Here is a 17,154-nt window from a genome sequence, read left to right on the forward strand (position 1 = left end):
TGCCGGATGTGTGAACGTTTGCACCTTGGTTGAAAAGGGCCGCACAAGGAGCTAAAGTTTTCCTTCCCGCTTCGCTTCGCTGGCCCTTCACACGACACTTCCCAAGCAGGACCCCACACGCGGTTGTCCCGCGTGTGCTTCGGATTTTAACATTCATCACCCACCCGCGGTGCGCTGGAGGTTCGCCCGATTCGTCTGCATAGTCGGCTCGCGCTCTCACTCACCCGGAAGCACACAATCCCTCAGGGATTGTCTACCGTGCGCTGGAGTCAAGTGGAAGATTCATCTTCCCGGAACGGTGAGGTCGAAAAATATGCGCCCCGTTTCGCGTGAACCATTCCCCGGCATCCCCGACAACAATGAAGAGATAAAAAAAAGATGACGCTACTGCAAGAAAGCAGTGGATAGAGCTCCGGAAGAAAATTCCTCGCCAAAGCTCTGGGTGTGTGTTGTTGTTGTTGATGTTGCTCAGTCGAGAAAAATTGCTCGGGGCATTGTTTAAATTTTCTGGCACATTTTTCAGGGCTTATCCTGGTGAAGTTTGTGTTTGTGTCCGTGTTGCTGCTGCCCATCAGACAACCACACGGCATGGGCGCTAGGCGTTCGCCGTGGAGGGCGCTCGTGCTGTGCAACTTCCAACAAGAAGGTGTCGCTTGGTTTTGCGTTGGATTGTCGGCAGTGTCGGCAAAGGCAACAACAAAGCTGAACCTAGGATAATGGAATGTTTGTTGTGTGAATATTCCAACCATGATGATCCCCAGAGAGGCTTCGAACACAACCAGAAACATATAAAAACAACAAAAAAGAGTGTGGAGAATTCGTTCGCTGAGTGTGATAGTGATGTAGTTTACGGTATAATGCTGCTAATAGTGATCAAATTTCTTTCCCACTGTTGTACTAAATAACATATTCAGGCGGAATGTTTGGAAATCATACATTTGTTTCATTTTATTTTCTTTGTCCTTATAAGATTTCTTCTGCCATCCGCCAAGACGCTTGACAACTTGTTCTTGTCCGTTCATTGTTTGGTAGTTGCAAGTCTCCTCAAAGGATAGATTCGTTTCCCTCTTTATCTCTCGTTGCTTTTTGCTAGTTTAGAAATGGAAACAGAAAACGTAAAGCAAACACAAGAATTACCTAGTACTTCCCCTCTTCTGTCTGACGACCAGATGTATTAACTACTTTCTACTACACTTCTTAATGTTTGCTTTTGTACAGTGAATAAAAACAACACTTTTTGTTACATACACACACACACATTCGGCGCTCGCGTGCTACCATTCTCACGGGGGCCAGGTGCCATATCGCTCTTGTTAAATCATTGTTTACCGAATCTCTTTGGAATTTCCACGACCTACTCGACGTTTCTGTGTGATATGGAATCAGTCAGTCGAACCATCGAACTTACTTTTGCTTCACCGGTTTCTGATATATATGTGTATTTACCTTCCTTTCCGTTCACAAGCTAGTGAGCCTTGCCTGCCTAACCGAAACGATAGAGGAATGATTTATTGTGTTCGAGGCTGGATCGAAGGGAAACAATTGCTCGGGGTAAACAATCCGCCAGTTTCAGTTTTTTACACTCTATCAATTCTTTTCTTGTTGGAAGAATTACTTGAAGTGTGAAAAAGCTTTCCAGCGAACAGATTAGCTTGCAAACGCTTCCCGTTCAACCGAACCGACAATACTAGCTCTCCCGCAAGAGATCACAGATTCTCCGCTACGAAGTAAAACCCGCTCACAAATAATCTCTTTCTCTGGGGATATTGCACATTCTGTGTGGCTCTCTGTAGCTGTACCGCATCTATAGTGTTCTTCCACGTTTATTGTCCAGTCATTAACGCAATGTCTTGGAAAGGGCTGCTCGCGCTGCTAAGATATGCGGCACCGAACCGCGCGCGTGCCTGTGTGTGTGGGTTCTTCAATGTTGCCTCCGAGCAGCCACCAACACCATCTGTAATTCTGCTTCCTCACCGGAAGATGCAACTCCGTTCGAAGATCGAATCGACAAGATTCTAAAATATGTACATACATCGAAGATATGGCCCAGTCCCTCGGGAGGCGGGACAATATCTCGCTTGCTTAGTAATGGCGCTACACCTTTTCAAATTCGATCCATTCCACTGTGTTTCTAAAACAAAGGCTCTACGATAGCTACGCACTAAACTTACGCACAATCACGCATTGACGGGATGAACTGGGGGTTTCTCTCACGATAACGGGGGAGGTTCGGGTGAGTTTCGGGGCGGGATGGTATGGAGGATATGATTCCGGCGCTGGATAAGATTCCGCAGGATATGTGGGAGCCTTACGAACAAACACTTACACTAATCTGGCGGGGTGACGTATGATGGGGAGGGAGGGATGAAGTCGGACGCTCGATCTACACATTATATACAACTTTCCTGTATTCTGTTGGATGTGGTGACCACCTCGGGCCGAAACCGGTACTCGTTCAGCGTCGACGTGACCAGCGACTGGGAGGCCGGACTGCTCAGCAGGCTCCCCACCGCCCCGACCCCGGTTACGGACATCGACGGCAGTGGCAGCGTCGCCGTGGACGCCTGCTGACTAAGTGGACTGAGCGTCGAGGTGACGCTGCTATTGTTTGCACGGCCCAGCGTGGCATAGCTCTGCAAGGGAGAGGTGTAAACAGACGGTAAAGCCATCTGAAGTGAGTGTTTGGGCTCTGGAGTGCTAGAATCGCGTTATACTGCGAAAACATGGGGCTGGAAAACGGGCTAGCGGTAAATGAAATGAAATTCTTGCACTTACGATTTGTTTACTAGGCTTAAAGGAGTAATGATGTACTTCAGTGTTCGACCCGGTCAGCGAGGCCAGACTGGATCCATCACAATGTCGCTCCTCCTCGTGGAGCAGATGCTCACCGCCGTTGCGGTGTATCAGTCTTGCCGAGGGGCTGCGGAACAGCGGCGTAGGAAGTGTCGTCTTCGGTGGCCTCCGCTCTGCGTTTGAAAAAGGGCAACGAAAAACCAAACCAAAGCATTAAGATTTATGCCAGATCCGTCCAGACGGTATCCGGAACAGATGAAGTGGGGCTGCACCAGCGCACTACTTACCATACTGATTCGGTATCACATCCGGATCGGTTTCGTCCCCGTCGGGCGGTTCGCCACCAAGCGTGGGACTACCGCGTCGTCCCAGTCCACCAACGCCACTGTCCACCAGCGGCGTCTGGATGCCGTTCGGGTCGTGCGTCTGATGATGTACGCCAGAGTCCAACTGGCAGTCGGGTGTCGAGGTCAGCTGGGCGGTTTTGGTGGGCTTTAGTTTTTTGGTCGTGTTTCTGTGGATGTGCGTGAGTGAGATAGTGAGAGTAGAGGCAGAAAGAGGGCAGGAGAATAGGTGGAGTTAGTAGTGCATCCGTGCGAAGTGTTCACAAAAACGCCGCAGGCCTCCGAACTCCGGTGGACATTTTACACCGCACACATGGACGGTGTGGGACTTACTTGCTCGCATGTCGCCGGTAAATGGTCGCCAGGACGATGCAGACTACGGCAAACAGGATGGCCACCGTGAGTGTTAATGCGGCTAATACCGGTGATAAAGGAACATTCATAACGTTGGACACGCCTGTAATAAATCAGAGAAGGATTGGCTTTGAAAAACCTGGTCTTTCGCAAATGGTAGGCTGGTAGGCCTTGGTAATGGCTTGGTGTGCGACCGTTTTGCGACCTGGCGAGTGGTACGAGCTTGAAGCAAAAGCAGTAGAGCACACAACATTTGCAAATTTTACTGTAAGAATGTTACCGATTGTGTAAGGTACGGTTAAGCAACAGTGATTGAAATGAATGTTTTGCAGAAGTAAACAATTTATATGAACGTAATGTTGAATTCAATTGGTTTATGTTACATTAATTCAAATAGAAAGTAATGCCCTATGCAACAGCTAGGCAAGCATGAATTCTTAATCCTCGGCGGCTCCCACTGCTACTGGTAGATTAGGGCATTAATCACTATCTAAATATTTTATCACTGTAAATCTTTCGCTAACTCCCGTCCACCCAACCGCACTGAAGTATCCACTCGGAAGTGGACTGATGCGGCCTTTCAGCAGCCACTGTAGCGACATATGTTGTCGTCGGTAAGCCAGACGATACGGCTCGCAATAAACTATTTAGCCCCGGACCTCTGTCTGTGTGTGTGTGTGTGTGTGCGTGCCGTCCAGTGGGCAGACTAAACGCAGCGCCGGGCTCATCTTCATTACCCAACGCGCCGTGACGCGTGGACCAACCGCTTTCGCCCATCTGGCCGAGCCGACCTTTAAGGCCGGATAAGTATCAAATTTATTATTAACGTCCCCGGGATCTCATTAATTTCCATGCCTTGCCGAACAAAATTACCTCCAAACCTCGGAGGCAGCGTAGGCCCGAAACGGCTGGGGACGGTTGGGCTCGCGCGCGCTCGAGGAAGATGCCGACCTAGGCCAGCCCAGTGTACGATGAAACGCTCTAATCCGGGGCACAAACATGACCCTCAGCCCCTTGCCCATGGTTTGACTGTGGAAGCTGTCCGCTTCCGGTGGTGAAACCATTCATCACGCTTTTCCTTTGCGGACCACCGTCCGCTAGCTGGCCTGCCTAAGCATGCAAGGTAGGGATTTTAGCGACCGAGCAAAGGACGCAAGCGTGACAGCGGGTGATGGTGGTGGAAAAATCGCCACTGACAGTTGCGGTGCGGTGGTGCGGTGTGGTGCCGTCTATAATCTCTTTCGAGCCACCGGGAGCTTTTCTCAGGTGGCTCACAAACAAAAGCGATTCTTTTGCGGATCTTTCGTGCAGAACCTCGGGCGCAGCCGAGCTACGGTGAGTGACGGTGACCAGTGTCACAGGTCATCAGGCGTGCAGGATTTTGTGCTACCCGAGCGGTCAACCGGGAGGAAGCCACCGTATGCGAAGGCGAAATGGATGGAGTGCGAACCCGTACCGAGTTATCGGACTTGCTCGATGGCAAACCAGCTTCTGCGCTGTCGCCCGGAAGCTGCGTCGTTCATTGGCTTAGGTTTTGATAACGTGCACACGGAGACAACAAGCTTAAAACGGGCACGAATGGTTCTAGAACGTACGGGATGACACACAAAAAAAAAACAACAACAGGTCCTAAAAGTCTATAATCTTCTTGGTGGAGTCGCTACGGCAGTGGTGTGAAGAATAGCTTTTTTTTTCGCAGTTGCTATGGTTTCGGAACGGCAATGGTGAAAGTGCGCTAGCCGATTTGTACCGATGCTTTCGAGAAGGCGAAACGAACTCCCTCTGCGCTGGGAGTGTTAACGGATTAAGATGCAGCTATGACTTTGATGTGCATGTGAGCCAATTGTACAAAGTTGCTTGCTGGAAGGCAGCGGCGAGTGTTGTTTTCAACTTTCCAGACCTGACTTTACGGAGCTCAGAAGAGCAATGGCCGCTAGAGGATGTATTTTCTCGTGAATTGTGATAGCGAGTATTGTATTGTTGTGTGGTCTTATTGCAATCGTTCGTAAGCCGCTGACGGCGCTGACCCTTACCTGTGTATTTGGCCACACCCTTGAAGGTGATATCATCTATTATGACCGGCTCCGAGCGGCCTTTGGCGTTGGCGGCGAACAGGATGATGCGGTACGAGCTGCCCGGCTCGAGGTTATCTATGAAGAACTGCACTGGCGGATGCTGTGGGTGAGAAAGAGAAGAAGAAGAAATGAAAAGCTGAGTAAGTTTCCGTGGTGAAGAGACTGTCCTGACTGTGTTGTCCAGACCAGAATCGGACGAGTGTGCAGCGTCCTTGAGCTGGCAGAACCTTATCCATTTCCAGGAAGGGTTCATTTCTAGACCAATTGAGATGAATTGTGTCAAGATAGAAACTGTGGCACAGAATGTAGGTCATTTTGCTTATTTATTTCTTTGTTATATTGTTTACTTGCTGACTTGCAAAGTTACTAAAACAAATCGAGCAAAACATGCTTCATCAAAGCTATATAGGCAGTTGCTTAACAGGCACTACCAGGATTTGCTGAACTGTGAAGCTTTGTACAAACAATGCTTGACCTCAGCAGCGTTACCTTCATTTCATGATGAGTTTCAGAGCGGGAAAAGTACAACAAAACCACTTGTTCTATCCTTTGCTTCCACCAGATGGACGCAGATATGATAACGGAAAACTACCCTTGGGCCACTTGTCACAATGCTGAAGCTTCTCCGAAAAAGAACAATCCTTTGCCGTGCCCTGCCCTCATCCAGCCCGTTCTTCACGGGTACAACCTAGATGAAGCCCTCAAAAAACCGTGGAATGTTTCATATTTTCCAATTTTTATGTTCCACAGCGCTGCAGGAATCCCCCGACGCCCACAGGTTATGACGAAAGGGAGATACTTTTCAACCCGAGCAGAGTACGGCACGGTGATAAAAGGAGAAAGTTTTAAGAACCACCTTGACAGAACACAGCGTATAAACTCGCTCCTTTCCCTGCTCTTGGCGGTGCAGTGCCCCTTATTACTGGCTGGCAGCACTGGAAACCACGGCATGAGCGGGATACAACACTCAACGCCTGCACCCGTTGCAGGTGCAGAGAGATGAAAATGAGATTTTTGCTCACCAGAGCAGAAAATGTTAGTGAAACAATCGACAGTGACAGCTGTGTGTGTGTGTGTGGGATGGGCAGGCAGGCATGGCAGATGCAAGGCTCAGAGGTCGGCTTGGAGGCTTGTTACGTAGCAGGGAGTGCAGGCGTATCGATTTTGTAGCCAGCTTGCTGCACCAGCCAGGTGTCTGTCTGTGATGCAACCCACCCCAAACCCGGTGTATAACCACGAAGCTTCGAGGGAATGTTTGATGGAAGGCGGGAAGAGGTCACATACCTGTAAGCTTAAATTTCTAACTAATCGCAGGACGGGCACCTCCACCAGCTCCAGCAGGAACATCTGCGGCAAACCGCCATCGAACCCCTCGATACACTCGATGTGCAGGGAGTCGGCTGATTGATTCGACACGGAGCAGTTCTGCAGTGCGAAAGGGCGACCTGGAACGAACACACACATTTACAAACAGCGTTAGAGGGTGGGAAACACAGCAGAAGGCGTGGAGTTTCGGTGGTGGGCATGCTTATGCAAGAGTATCGATTGCAGTGACGAGAGCAGCGAAGGTAGCGCTTTGCACGCTTCGATAAGATCTAGAACATTGTAGGAGAATGTTATCTTGTGTCTGATGGTAGGCGTTATTTTTTAAGCTTTGAGAAGGCAGCTGCTTCATCCTTGCTTTCCGCCGCTCCGGAACGGGTATGGATATTATTCGTTATGTTTTGCAAACACCTTTCACTTTGCATCGTCCACGTGGGTGCCTTCCCTGTTCGCTTGCGTTCCTATCGATTGTATGGCGTTTTAATTAAATTCCAGACTCGTCCAATTTTTGTCCCTTTCAGCAAACCCACTAACACTTGACCGGAAGCGCTCCACTCCACCACACACTCTTCGGCGCTCTCGACACTTCAATGCTGTTAAGTGGACCGGATTCGGTCCGGCAACTTACCTGCAGCCACCACTTGGAAGACGCAGGGTGATTTCTGCACACCGATCGCGTTCCGTCCCCAGCAGGAAATCGTCCCGTAGTCCAGATCGGATGTCGGCGTGTAATTAAGCCTCGATAGACCGGTCTGTCCAGCGTCCGGTCAGCAGTGCAGGAGTCGGGGCGGAACCGGCAACGAGCAGCGACGAACAGAAAACAGATGGAAAGAAAAGAAACGGCACGTAAGCTTACTCGCTAAATTTCACCATCCAATTACCACCGGTACGGGACCGGAGCGGTTCGTTTTCATTATCGCATTTTGAGATGTTTTCTAATTATTTGTCCCGTCGGCCATGGCGGTCGGAAGGGGGACGGGGCCACCCGTCTCCGTGTCACTTACCTCGCTCGAGTGTAGACGGGACGGTAGCTCGGTCTGCTCGCCGGACGAGTTGAACGTCCAGTGGAAGGATTCGGCCGGTGGCGATGCATCGACTTCACACTTGAGCTGCAGCGTTTCGTGCTTCAGAGCGCCCAAGAGCTCTTCGCGATCCACCGCACAAACGGGGGTATCTGGAATAGTTCGAGGCGGGCGAATTGTTGTACGGTCAGGAGAAAGAAATGCGCATCTATTAGCTAAAGTGCATGCTGATGGAGATTGTTTCGGTTGGTGGTTCGGTGGTGGTAAGGGAATTGAATTTTTGTGGTCGAATTTGTGACGTTGAAAGCTTAAACCAGGACAACAGCTTGTGATTGTGGTGCCAGCTAATGGAATCGCATGACTTACGGCACACCAAGGCCTGGAAAGAGGTCATTGGAGGTATAATTTCAACAAAGCCGTATAATTGAAGATTCCCAACACTTGGGAAGCTTATATGAAGTTTTGAAAATGTTTTTTTATTTCAAAAAGGCTTACAGATATGGCGAGGTTGTGCAAATTGATTACTGGCACATTGCTTTTTTAGTTTTTAAATTGAAATCACAACAATAATTAAAAGAATTAGCTGAAATTTTGTGGAGCCTTCGAACCTTTACTTTACAAACATACAAAACATACAAATGAATTAATTTTCCGAGTACCATTCGCTTTCAAACCGTTAAGTGCCTTTATTTTGCAACCACAGCTTCAGCCCACATACTGCCATTCAGCATTATGAACTAATTGAGTGTGAAATGTGCATCGAACCAAATCAGTGGAAATTTCATTCAAAAAAATAAACGAATTTCCCATTGCCCTCCACAGCCTCCAGTGCCAAAAGCGCCATCAATGCTGCTGCCAGTTCATCAAAACAGGCGGAACGGGAATGAACGGGAACGGGAGTATGCAAACGGGGAGCGAAAAATCAAATGGCGTAATTTCTGATTTACAACCATTTCTGACAAACAAATTATCAGTCAATTGAGAGGGAAAAACGTGCACAAGGCAAGCACAAGATCAGGGCCGGCGCAGCAGCCGTAGAGCACATCACCCCTCGCCCGTGATAGCGAGGTGCCTGTGTGCTGGTTTTATTCGATTATTGTGACTGATTGCGGTACGGTCGGGGCCGGCGAAATCAAAGCATCCTCCGTTCTCCATTAAGCGCGCGAGTGCGCGAACAAAAAACCGGGCGGCTCCATCCCGTGTTACAACCACGCTGGCACACACGTGGGCTTGGTGAGTGGCGTTTTCTGCACACTAGAACCAATTGAAGTATGCTGGGTTTTTGGGTGCAGATCATAGTGTAAACTTTGGTAAATAATTGGGAAAAATGTACAACGTTGCAATGATCCCGCCATTATGGATGGACCATTTTGAGGGTTATAATTTTACATGATGATATCATTTTTGGGCTTGGATACTGATGCCCTTAATTTTGGCCGAATCATCTCCCACTGTGCGATTGATGCTGGCTAAATGTGGAATGCTATGTCCCGGTCGAAAGGCTCCCACCATCGATCGGAATTCCCTGGACGGTTGTGACACTTCAATTACATTTACACGAATTGTTACGATGCCCACAATTGAGTACAAAGTGGAGCCGGTTTTTTCCTTCCCAGAACCCAAACCTAGAGTCACTATTTCCCTTTTTCACACACTCTCTCCCTCTGTGAAAACCCCTTTGCCAGCCGTTTAAGGAATAAAAACATCCATCCACAGCGTTACATAGCGCACAGCGTCCGGATGGCTGGAGTGCGTTTGTTTGTCGAAATGTATGGAGAATACAATTTAAATCCTCTCACACCCCTTCGTGCGTCAAATTATTCGCTCATATTTGCGCGTGAATTTTGGGACCGGATTGTTCACCCCATGGTCGCGGTGAAAGCGAGCGTAAATCGAACTTTTGCTGCGCCGGTAAATATTCATGTGTGAAATTAAATTCGATGCGAGAACAAAACACCGAACCCCCAAAGTGGTTGCAATTTGCGGAACATGATGCGGTTTAGTAAAGGTAAAATAAAATTAAATAAAAACATGCTCACTCTCCCACACGCACACAGAGAGAGAGAGAGGTATGAAAATAGGCAAGCCTTTCCACCATTATGCCACCATGCCGCAGTGATTGCTGAAGTTTGTATTGCGCCGGAGGGAGGAGGGACTTCACAGCCGAAGCCTTATTTGCTTCCAGCCCACCGAACCGAGGTGCACCAAGGGTGCAAGGAGCGCGAGGAGTTAATGAAATTTCATTTCATTTACAATAATGCTTTCCCAAATGAATCCGTTCCAGTCGTTTGGTCGGGTGACTTCATTCAATGGTACCGAGCACGTAGCGGAGCAGGGAAGCGTTTTTTCCTTTCTTCCGCGCGTGGTTCTTTTCAAAACACAGAGAAGTAAAAGGCAAAGCGACGATTCGCTGAACCTGCATTGAATAAAAAGGTGAGGGTTTTTTTTTCTTTCCTTCCAGTTCGTCAAGTACAAGTGGGAAGGAAATTCATAGAAGAAACAAAGTATCGTAGCGGCACAAAAAAAAAAACACAGAAGAGGGAATGAGGAAAATCAGGTCGTGATCATTTACGCGGTGAAACGGCAGCCCCGGAGTCGGAAGGATACTTACAGCGCACGCGAAGTGTGACGTGATTGCTCGTACCGCGGCCCTCGGTGTTTGCCGCCATGCAGGTGTAATCTCCGGCCAAACTGCGGGACACGCCTTGCAGGGCCAGCGAGTGGTCGGACAGGATGATGCCAGCTGTGACATTATGATGGAGTTCGTTTCCCTGTTGAAAGAGTGAACGAGTGAGAGTGAGATAGAGGTAGAGAAAGAGAGCGAGGTTATAAAGGAAGGTATCGTCATCGGGTTCGCAGGACACCGCACACGAACACACCACAAACGAGGTTCTATCCACCGGCCCACACCAGGAACGTTGAAGAGACAGCAAGCAAGAACCTCAGACGAAGCAGAATCACAAGGTAAAACAATCACATATACATATACATTACTTTTTTCCGCTCTCGAACGGTTTTGTGCTCCGTTCCACCGCCTTGAAGTCGTAATTGAAGGTGAAAAATTTACCCAACCTCAAACCCGCCCCATCCCTCGTGGGCGAATCTTGGGCAGGAATTGAATTATTTACCCAGACCGCTTTTAATAAGGATCAAGTGGAGCGCCGGCAAGAAACGCTGGCAAGGTAATCAGACCGACCGCCAGCCGCGTTCGCGGCCCAGCTGTGTTCGCGGCAAATGAAGTTCCAAGTCAGTGCGGCCGCGTTTGCCAGTGTTGTATTGTGTTGAGCGTTACGAAATTACACGAAAGTACACACACACACACACACACACACACACACACACACACACACACCCACACTGTTTGGCACACACATCCGCGTAATGTAACTACCAGCGGTTGTTGTTTGCGCTGCTGGTTAATTGTATTCCACTGAAGCTTTACCCGCGGTGAGCGAACAGAACGCAGTCTTGGCGGGTACCAGAGCCCCCGGGGTTGGAAAGAAGGTTGTGGGGTGTAGGATCCTCTAACGATTATGAATGTACCGTGCAGATAATCCGAATTTTCGACATCAAACAGCAGTGCGACTGGAGCAGGGAGGGAGGGCAGGAGGATTTTCGTGTAATAGGAACAGGTGGTGATGGTGGTGGTGTCGATGGTAGTGGTTTTTCTTTGGAAACAGCGACAATGGTGCGTAATATGCGGTCGCGGTTTTCCATCCCTTTTTAGTTGCTTGCTTGCTTGCTTGTTTTGGCTCAACCGCGTGTGCTGTGCCTCTTCTGTGTGGCATCCAGTGTCAATTAAATTGTTAATTATTCTGCTTGGAACATCATTCTCTCTAAAAGGCATCTGCTTTTCGTTCGTAGCGTGCGTGTGTGGTACCGGTACCGAGAGGGTAATGTTATTCAAAGATTTCGTGAATAGAAGCGCTGGCTTTAGAAATTGGAAAGTGAACGAGACAAGAGTGCATCGTTGTTTTGTAACAGGTGGCGCCGTTGTGCCACAGAAAAGCGTGTGTTTTAATGCGGAAGTGGGTTACTGGAGCCATTTATGTTACGAAGAAAATAATTATGAGTTTAACGCAGTCTTTCTGAATCGTTGGAATGAGTTTTGAATTCTTTTCGTGTGAGTCGTTTCGTTTTCGTTTCAATTCAATGATGAAAAACTGCCACAGTCACTTGAAACGATCTCACTTTCAGTCGCATTAAATCAGTATAAAATTTATTCGTGAGCATTAAACGTCAATAAAACTGAGAGCTTTCAGCATACATCAAATCCGTTGAAAGCCACGCGTAATACTGAAATTGCTGACTAGAAACAAAAAAGCTCCACTAGGCCATTATTTTCACACCACGCCAGGTTCGAAGGATGATTAAATTCAATCTCTTTCCAGTGCGCTTGCCGCACAATTTGAATTAACTAATTTTTTATGAGGAGGTGTCTTTTATGGCCTCACATTATCCTCGCAAGGGCAGTAAAAGAATGGAGGTGGAGGGAGGGGGGGGGGGCATTGGGACGTACCATAACAAAACCACGCACGGTCAAGTGAGGCTGCGCCGCTCTCGAGATCGCTCTCGACTGAAGCCGGAAGGGTCCGGAATCTGCGCGTACCGAACGTAACGCCATAAAGAACGCAATTCTCCGGTCTCATTTGCAACAGCTCAACGCTCAGCGCCCCCCGGGCGGTGGATGGACCGCACCGCTTCGCAAAATCCCATTTACAACCAATCCTCCAGTGGTTAGGCAAATCAAACACAGCACTGGACGGGCTTAGGGGAAAGGAATCCAGGCATGGGGAAGCAAACGGAATGGCAAGCAAGTACCACGTCGAGCTCGTCGACAAATCGCCGTCCAAGGTTGCAGCCGAATAGCAGCCGAGCTGTTGGACCGAGCTGTCCCTCGGTGGGTGGAAAGCTCGAGGAGTATTCCTTTGTTACCGGAGAGGTACACACTCACACATCAGGATGATCAGGGTTTTTTTTTGCTTCCATAACAGCGGAACAGTACTCTCGACTCTTGGGCAGGGGAAGCCAGTTTTGCCCAAGGACGGTCCATTCTTGCTGAGCTCAGCGGAACGTCCCAGGGAGCAGAGGGAAGTATAGCACCGAATCGCTCGTTTACGACGCTCCCATCGCATCACGATGGGTTTGGAAAAGATTATAACGGCCTTCGGGAAGAGCGGCCAGCTTCCCAAGAAGCGGAGGTAATGCATGCGATCGAGAGATAGGAGCAGACGATGTGGCATAGTTTCTCGAGCGACGCGGACCCTTAAACCTTCCCGCTTCGTTCGCGTTTTCTTTTTCTGCTGTTTGTTTGTTTGTTTGCGAGCAGACGGATGATGTAAAACGGCAACCGAACATATAAACCATCCTACTTACATCGTGATACCAGGCCAGCTTGTAGGGTTTGGGGTTCGATTGAATGTGACAGTCGAAGTAAATGTCGTCGCCCTCCTTAATGTCGTCCGGATTAAGAGATGATCCCATTTTGAGCGTCACGATCGGCATGTCTGTTGCGGGGGAATGGGAAAGGAAGAAAATGCGGTAAGTAAGCTTTTTATTACAGTGTCATCACTTTGCCAGAGTGTAAACATAATTTAGAAACCAGAAACAAACCAGTGGAAGTTTAGCGCAAAAATCTTTTATTCCCTGGGCCCATCGGATGACGGCAGGCAGCTCCGAAGCCAGTCGTAAAACACACTTACAGCGATATAAAAATTCAACAAAACCAAAGCCAAGTTGCATTACGAACGGCGGCGGCGGCAGCGACAGTGCACTCAGAGACCACCGGAAGCAACTAAAAGTCACGACTGGAAAACATCCATTACGCTCTCTTAGTGGAGCACTACTACTGTACTGCGATTTACTTGTAAAATCATCCGGTAATCAAACCCCGGGCCGCTGGAATCACTCTTCCATTGGGCGCCTGCAACGAAACACGGCGGCACAATCTTCGGGCCACTTTATCTGCCGCAACCGATGCAAATGGGTATGGGTCTGCTCTTTCTTTCTGTCTCTCTCTCTCCCTTCCCTTGCAGTCGAAAAAGTAGTAGTCTACGGGTTTCGGTTTTTATTGCGATACCCGGCCAGACAACACACGCGCTCCAGGGTGGTGAGCGTTGATGGTGAGCAATAAGGAGACAAGTTTTATGCTACTTGTCGTTGGCTAACGTTCGCGTTTTTTGCTTATTTATTTACGATCCTGCGAGATAAGGGGACCTTTTGTGAGAAAGGGAAAGGGGGAGAGTTGTGGAACTGGAGGCACGAAGACACAAACACATGCACAAACACTTTATTCGTCAACGGTACACGGGCGGTCCGGGCAGCAGGGCAGGTTCTTTGGTATTCTACACTCGTGGTTAAGTGGCGCTTCTTCGCCGAGCACGCCGTGAGGGAGGGCAAGAAAGAGAATCACAGAGAAGATAAAGAAGTGGGAGCAAAAGTTTCATCTCGCCCTGCGCGGACCCGTAGAGACTTTCGAAAGGACAATTTCAAGTGTCTGCTTTTTATCATTTCACGGTTGCATAAACACACCAGGGCACAACACATAAATAGACAGCAACATGCTATGCTAGCGCTGGCAGAACAAGCGGGACAGTGATCTGAATGCAAAAAAAAGCGAACACCGAAGAATCTCAATGGCCCAACAACGAAGGAGCGACCGATTCAGTCCCCATTCTTGTGACTAAAGTGAGTAGCAACAAAACGCAGAAACGAACGAACGAACGTACACTCACAAACTTTCGGTGTGGGAGAATAAGTTAATTTTCAGTTTTATGCTACAGTATTTATTAGATTTGGTTTCGTTTCGTTTCGTTTACGCTTCCGTGTATCGTGTTCCCGTTTACCTTAACGGGAAGGTTTACCTGTGTAGTGTGCGTTTGTTTGTTGTTTCGTGTGTTTTTTTTTGTCACCGGCACCCTCGATTGCTCGATCACGATTTATACGGTTGCGTCTCAATTAGGACCGTTCCGCAGGACCGCGTTACCGAAAAGGGAGGCACACAGCGAGAAAGACAGAGAAAGAGAGAGAGAGTGAGATCGTTTCCTCCCAACCACTTCCTGGCAGGCAAAATAGTGATGATGGTCTTTGTGGAAGTTTAGCATTTATTGGTAGCGCAATAAAACGCCTGGTGAGGTCGTAACGAGACACGCCCGGACACGCAGCACACGGCGCCGATCGGCGGAACGGCAGCACAGTTTTATCGTTGCGATCGAACCCCGTGGACGAATAAAACTGATAGGAATGCTGCAGGACGGATGGTGAGGAGGCCTGTAAATGGAATTCAATTTCCATGTGCTGTTCCGTGTGCCTTTTTTTACTACTGCTTCTGCTGCTACTGCTCACAGCTCGCGCAGTGCTCGAAGCCAATTCCGATCCATTGCCGCTCAGTTCGAACTCAATCACGGACTGGGTGTGTGTGTGTGTGTTTTGGTGTCTTGAGTGATTTATTTGCTGGTCGCGCCGCCACGGAAGACCACGGAGCAACCCCAAAGAGAGACAGACGTTAATAAGACCGAGACGGAATAGAGACGTTAAAGCAGGGAGCGCCATAAACGGTGTACAGTTTTGCGCCATCGCCACATAAACCGAAAATCCTACAGCCGTAATTGGGAAATAAAAGCAGTTTTGAGTTGAACCCCCTGCCCAGCTGCACGCTTAATTTTAAAATGTAATGCGATTTTTTTCCGTTACACTACGCTAGCGGGAGGCTCTACTTACAATGCACCACCAGTCGCCACTTGTCCTCGATTGCGCTGTCCGGGATGAGCGGGTTCTCCGCCCGGCAGGTCAAATATTTGCCATCATCGTCCACCGTCGGCGTGTACGATATAACGCTGAGTGATTGGTTGCCCGTCTCGGAAAACTGCAGAACAGATGGAAAGCGAGAGAGAAAGAAAAAGGGAAATTGAATGGCAAAAGTAAATGTACTGACCGATGCGAGGTGACAGAGGAGAAACGAAGCAACGATCATTGCAACGGTTCCAATTCGCAACAGTTACGAAGCAACTTCCACAGCAGTAGCTGTGGGCCGGTTAGAAAGGTTCTTAGCGTTACACATTTCAATCACGTTCACGCTCAGCACTTGGAGGCACTCTTCCCTTTTATGGCAGCACACACCGGCACTGGCAGTGGAAGATCTTTGACTGTGTTTATACTATGTGTTCAATCAGGCTGCAACAAAGTATTACAGTGATTCGCCGAACTGCAGAGCCTTTTTCGCAGTGGAATGTGTTGGCATTACATTTATGTTTCATGCACTGCACATTTTGCGCTGCCCGGTAGTGATATATTGCATTTGATTTGGAATGATATGAAGAAGGGAAACGCTTAGAGCATGTTTATATAACATTGCGGCAGACTGAAACCTCCAAGCTTAAGCCAATCGGTGGCTGAAAATAGTACAATCTTGTCAACATTCTTGTTTGGGTCATTTTTAACCGAGTATTATATAATGAATTATTGGAAAAATGAAGTACCAAATGCGGTGTTCTATTCTACATTGTTTTCTACCAACTATTCCACCAAAGGTTCAATGCTAACTGCCAACATCGTACGATTGCAAAATTTGATCATGTTTGCTAGCACAAACAGTCGCTAGCATTATCATTTGCAATGCAATTTATTCGCGCGTTGTCTGCAAACGAAATTAGTTTGGATGCTCTCCAGCCGACCGCGTCGTACGGCAGCAAAGCCAGCGCTACTTTGAATGAGTTTTTGAATTAGAAAGCAAAAAAGAAATAAAAAAAAAACATTGACCACCTTCCTCCCTGGCCAGCGCTGCGCCAAATAATGGATATCGTGAAATTGTTGATTAATAATTATTGCCGATTGGTTTTGCTAATTATTTCCTCCCGCGGCACAATACAATTCGGCTGTCCGATGCATTGATTCAACCTACACGCAACATAATTATGAGCGCAATTAGCGAGCGAGCGCGCTCGCGCACGCTCCCAGAAAACGTCGCAACACCTGCGCTAGCCGGACCAGCAGGTGTTCGTGGTGCAGGGCGTTGAAATTGTGGTTTGATTTAAAATTAATATTTAGCGATTTCTGTTTACGGCATCGGTAGCGATCGGCAGTCAGGCGTGTGTGTGTGTGTTCGATGTGTGGTCACAAGGCCACAGTCGATATAGTTCGATTGTTAGCACAATGTTTTCCCAGAACTATGTTCACTTCAAAGATAGCGTTCGCAATCGCCCTAAAGGTATGAGGCAATACATTGTTGGTCTGTGTTTTCCCCAT

The 17,154-nt window shown here is 48.4% G+C and overlaps 1 protein-coding gene across 2 annotated transcripts in view; it reads right to left on the reverse strand.

Annotated features, from left to right (window-relative positions):
- Nucleotides 1-918: 918 nt before the first annotated feature.
- The window catches only part of LOC120894777 (hemicentin-1), a 51,049-nt gene continuing 34,813 nt past the window's right edge, over nt 919-17,154 (reverse strand). For both annotated transcript variants that reach the window (XM_040297582.1, XM_040297585.1), the window contains exons 7-17: nt 15,631-15,775; nt 13,288-13,418; nt 10,523-10,682; nt 7,894-8,063; nt 7,518-7,641; nt 6,851-7,011; nt 5,525-5,666; nt 3,471-3,594; nt 3,081-3,307; nt 2,776-2,966; nt 919-2,633 (exon numbers count right to left, since the gene is read on the reverse strand). In XM_040297582.1, the coding sequence (XP_040153516.1) occupies nt 2,391-2,633; nt 2,776-2,966; nt 3,081-3,307; nt 3,471-3,594; nt 5,525-5,666; nt 6,851-7,011; nt 7,518-7,641; nt 7,894-8,063; nt 10,523-10,682; nt 13,288-13,418; nt 15,631-15,775 (1,818 nt within the window). In that variant the 3' untranslated portion in view covers nt 919-2,390. The remainder of the gene's footprint in view (nt 2,634-2,775; nt 2,967-3,080; nt 3,308-3,470; nt 3,595-5,524; nt 5,667-6,850; nt 7,012-7,517; nt 7,642-7,893; nt 8,064-10,522; nt 10,683-13,287; nt 13,419-15,630; nt 15,776-17,154) is intronic.

The sequence above is a fragment of the Anopheles arabiensis genome, chromosome 2 (assembly GCF_016920715.1).
Source record: "Anopheles arabiensis isolate DONGOLA chromosome 2, AaraD3, whole genome shotgun sequence".
Classification (NCBI taxonomy): Eukaryota; Metazoa; Arthropoda; class Insecta; order Diptera; family Culicidae; genus Anopheles; species Anopheles arabiensis.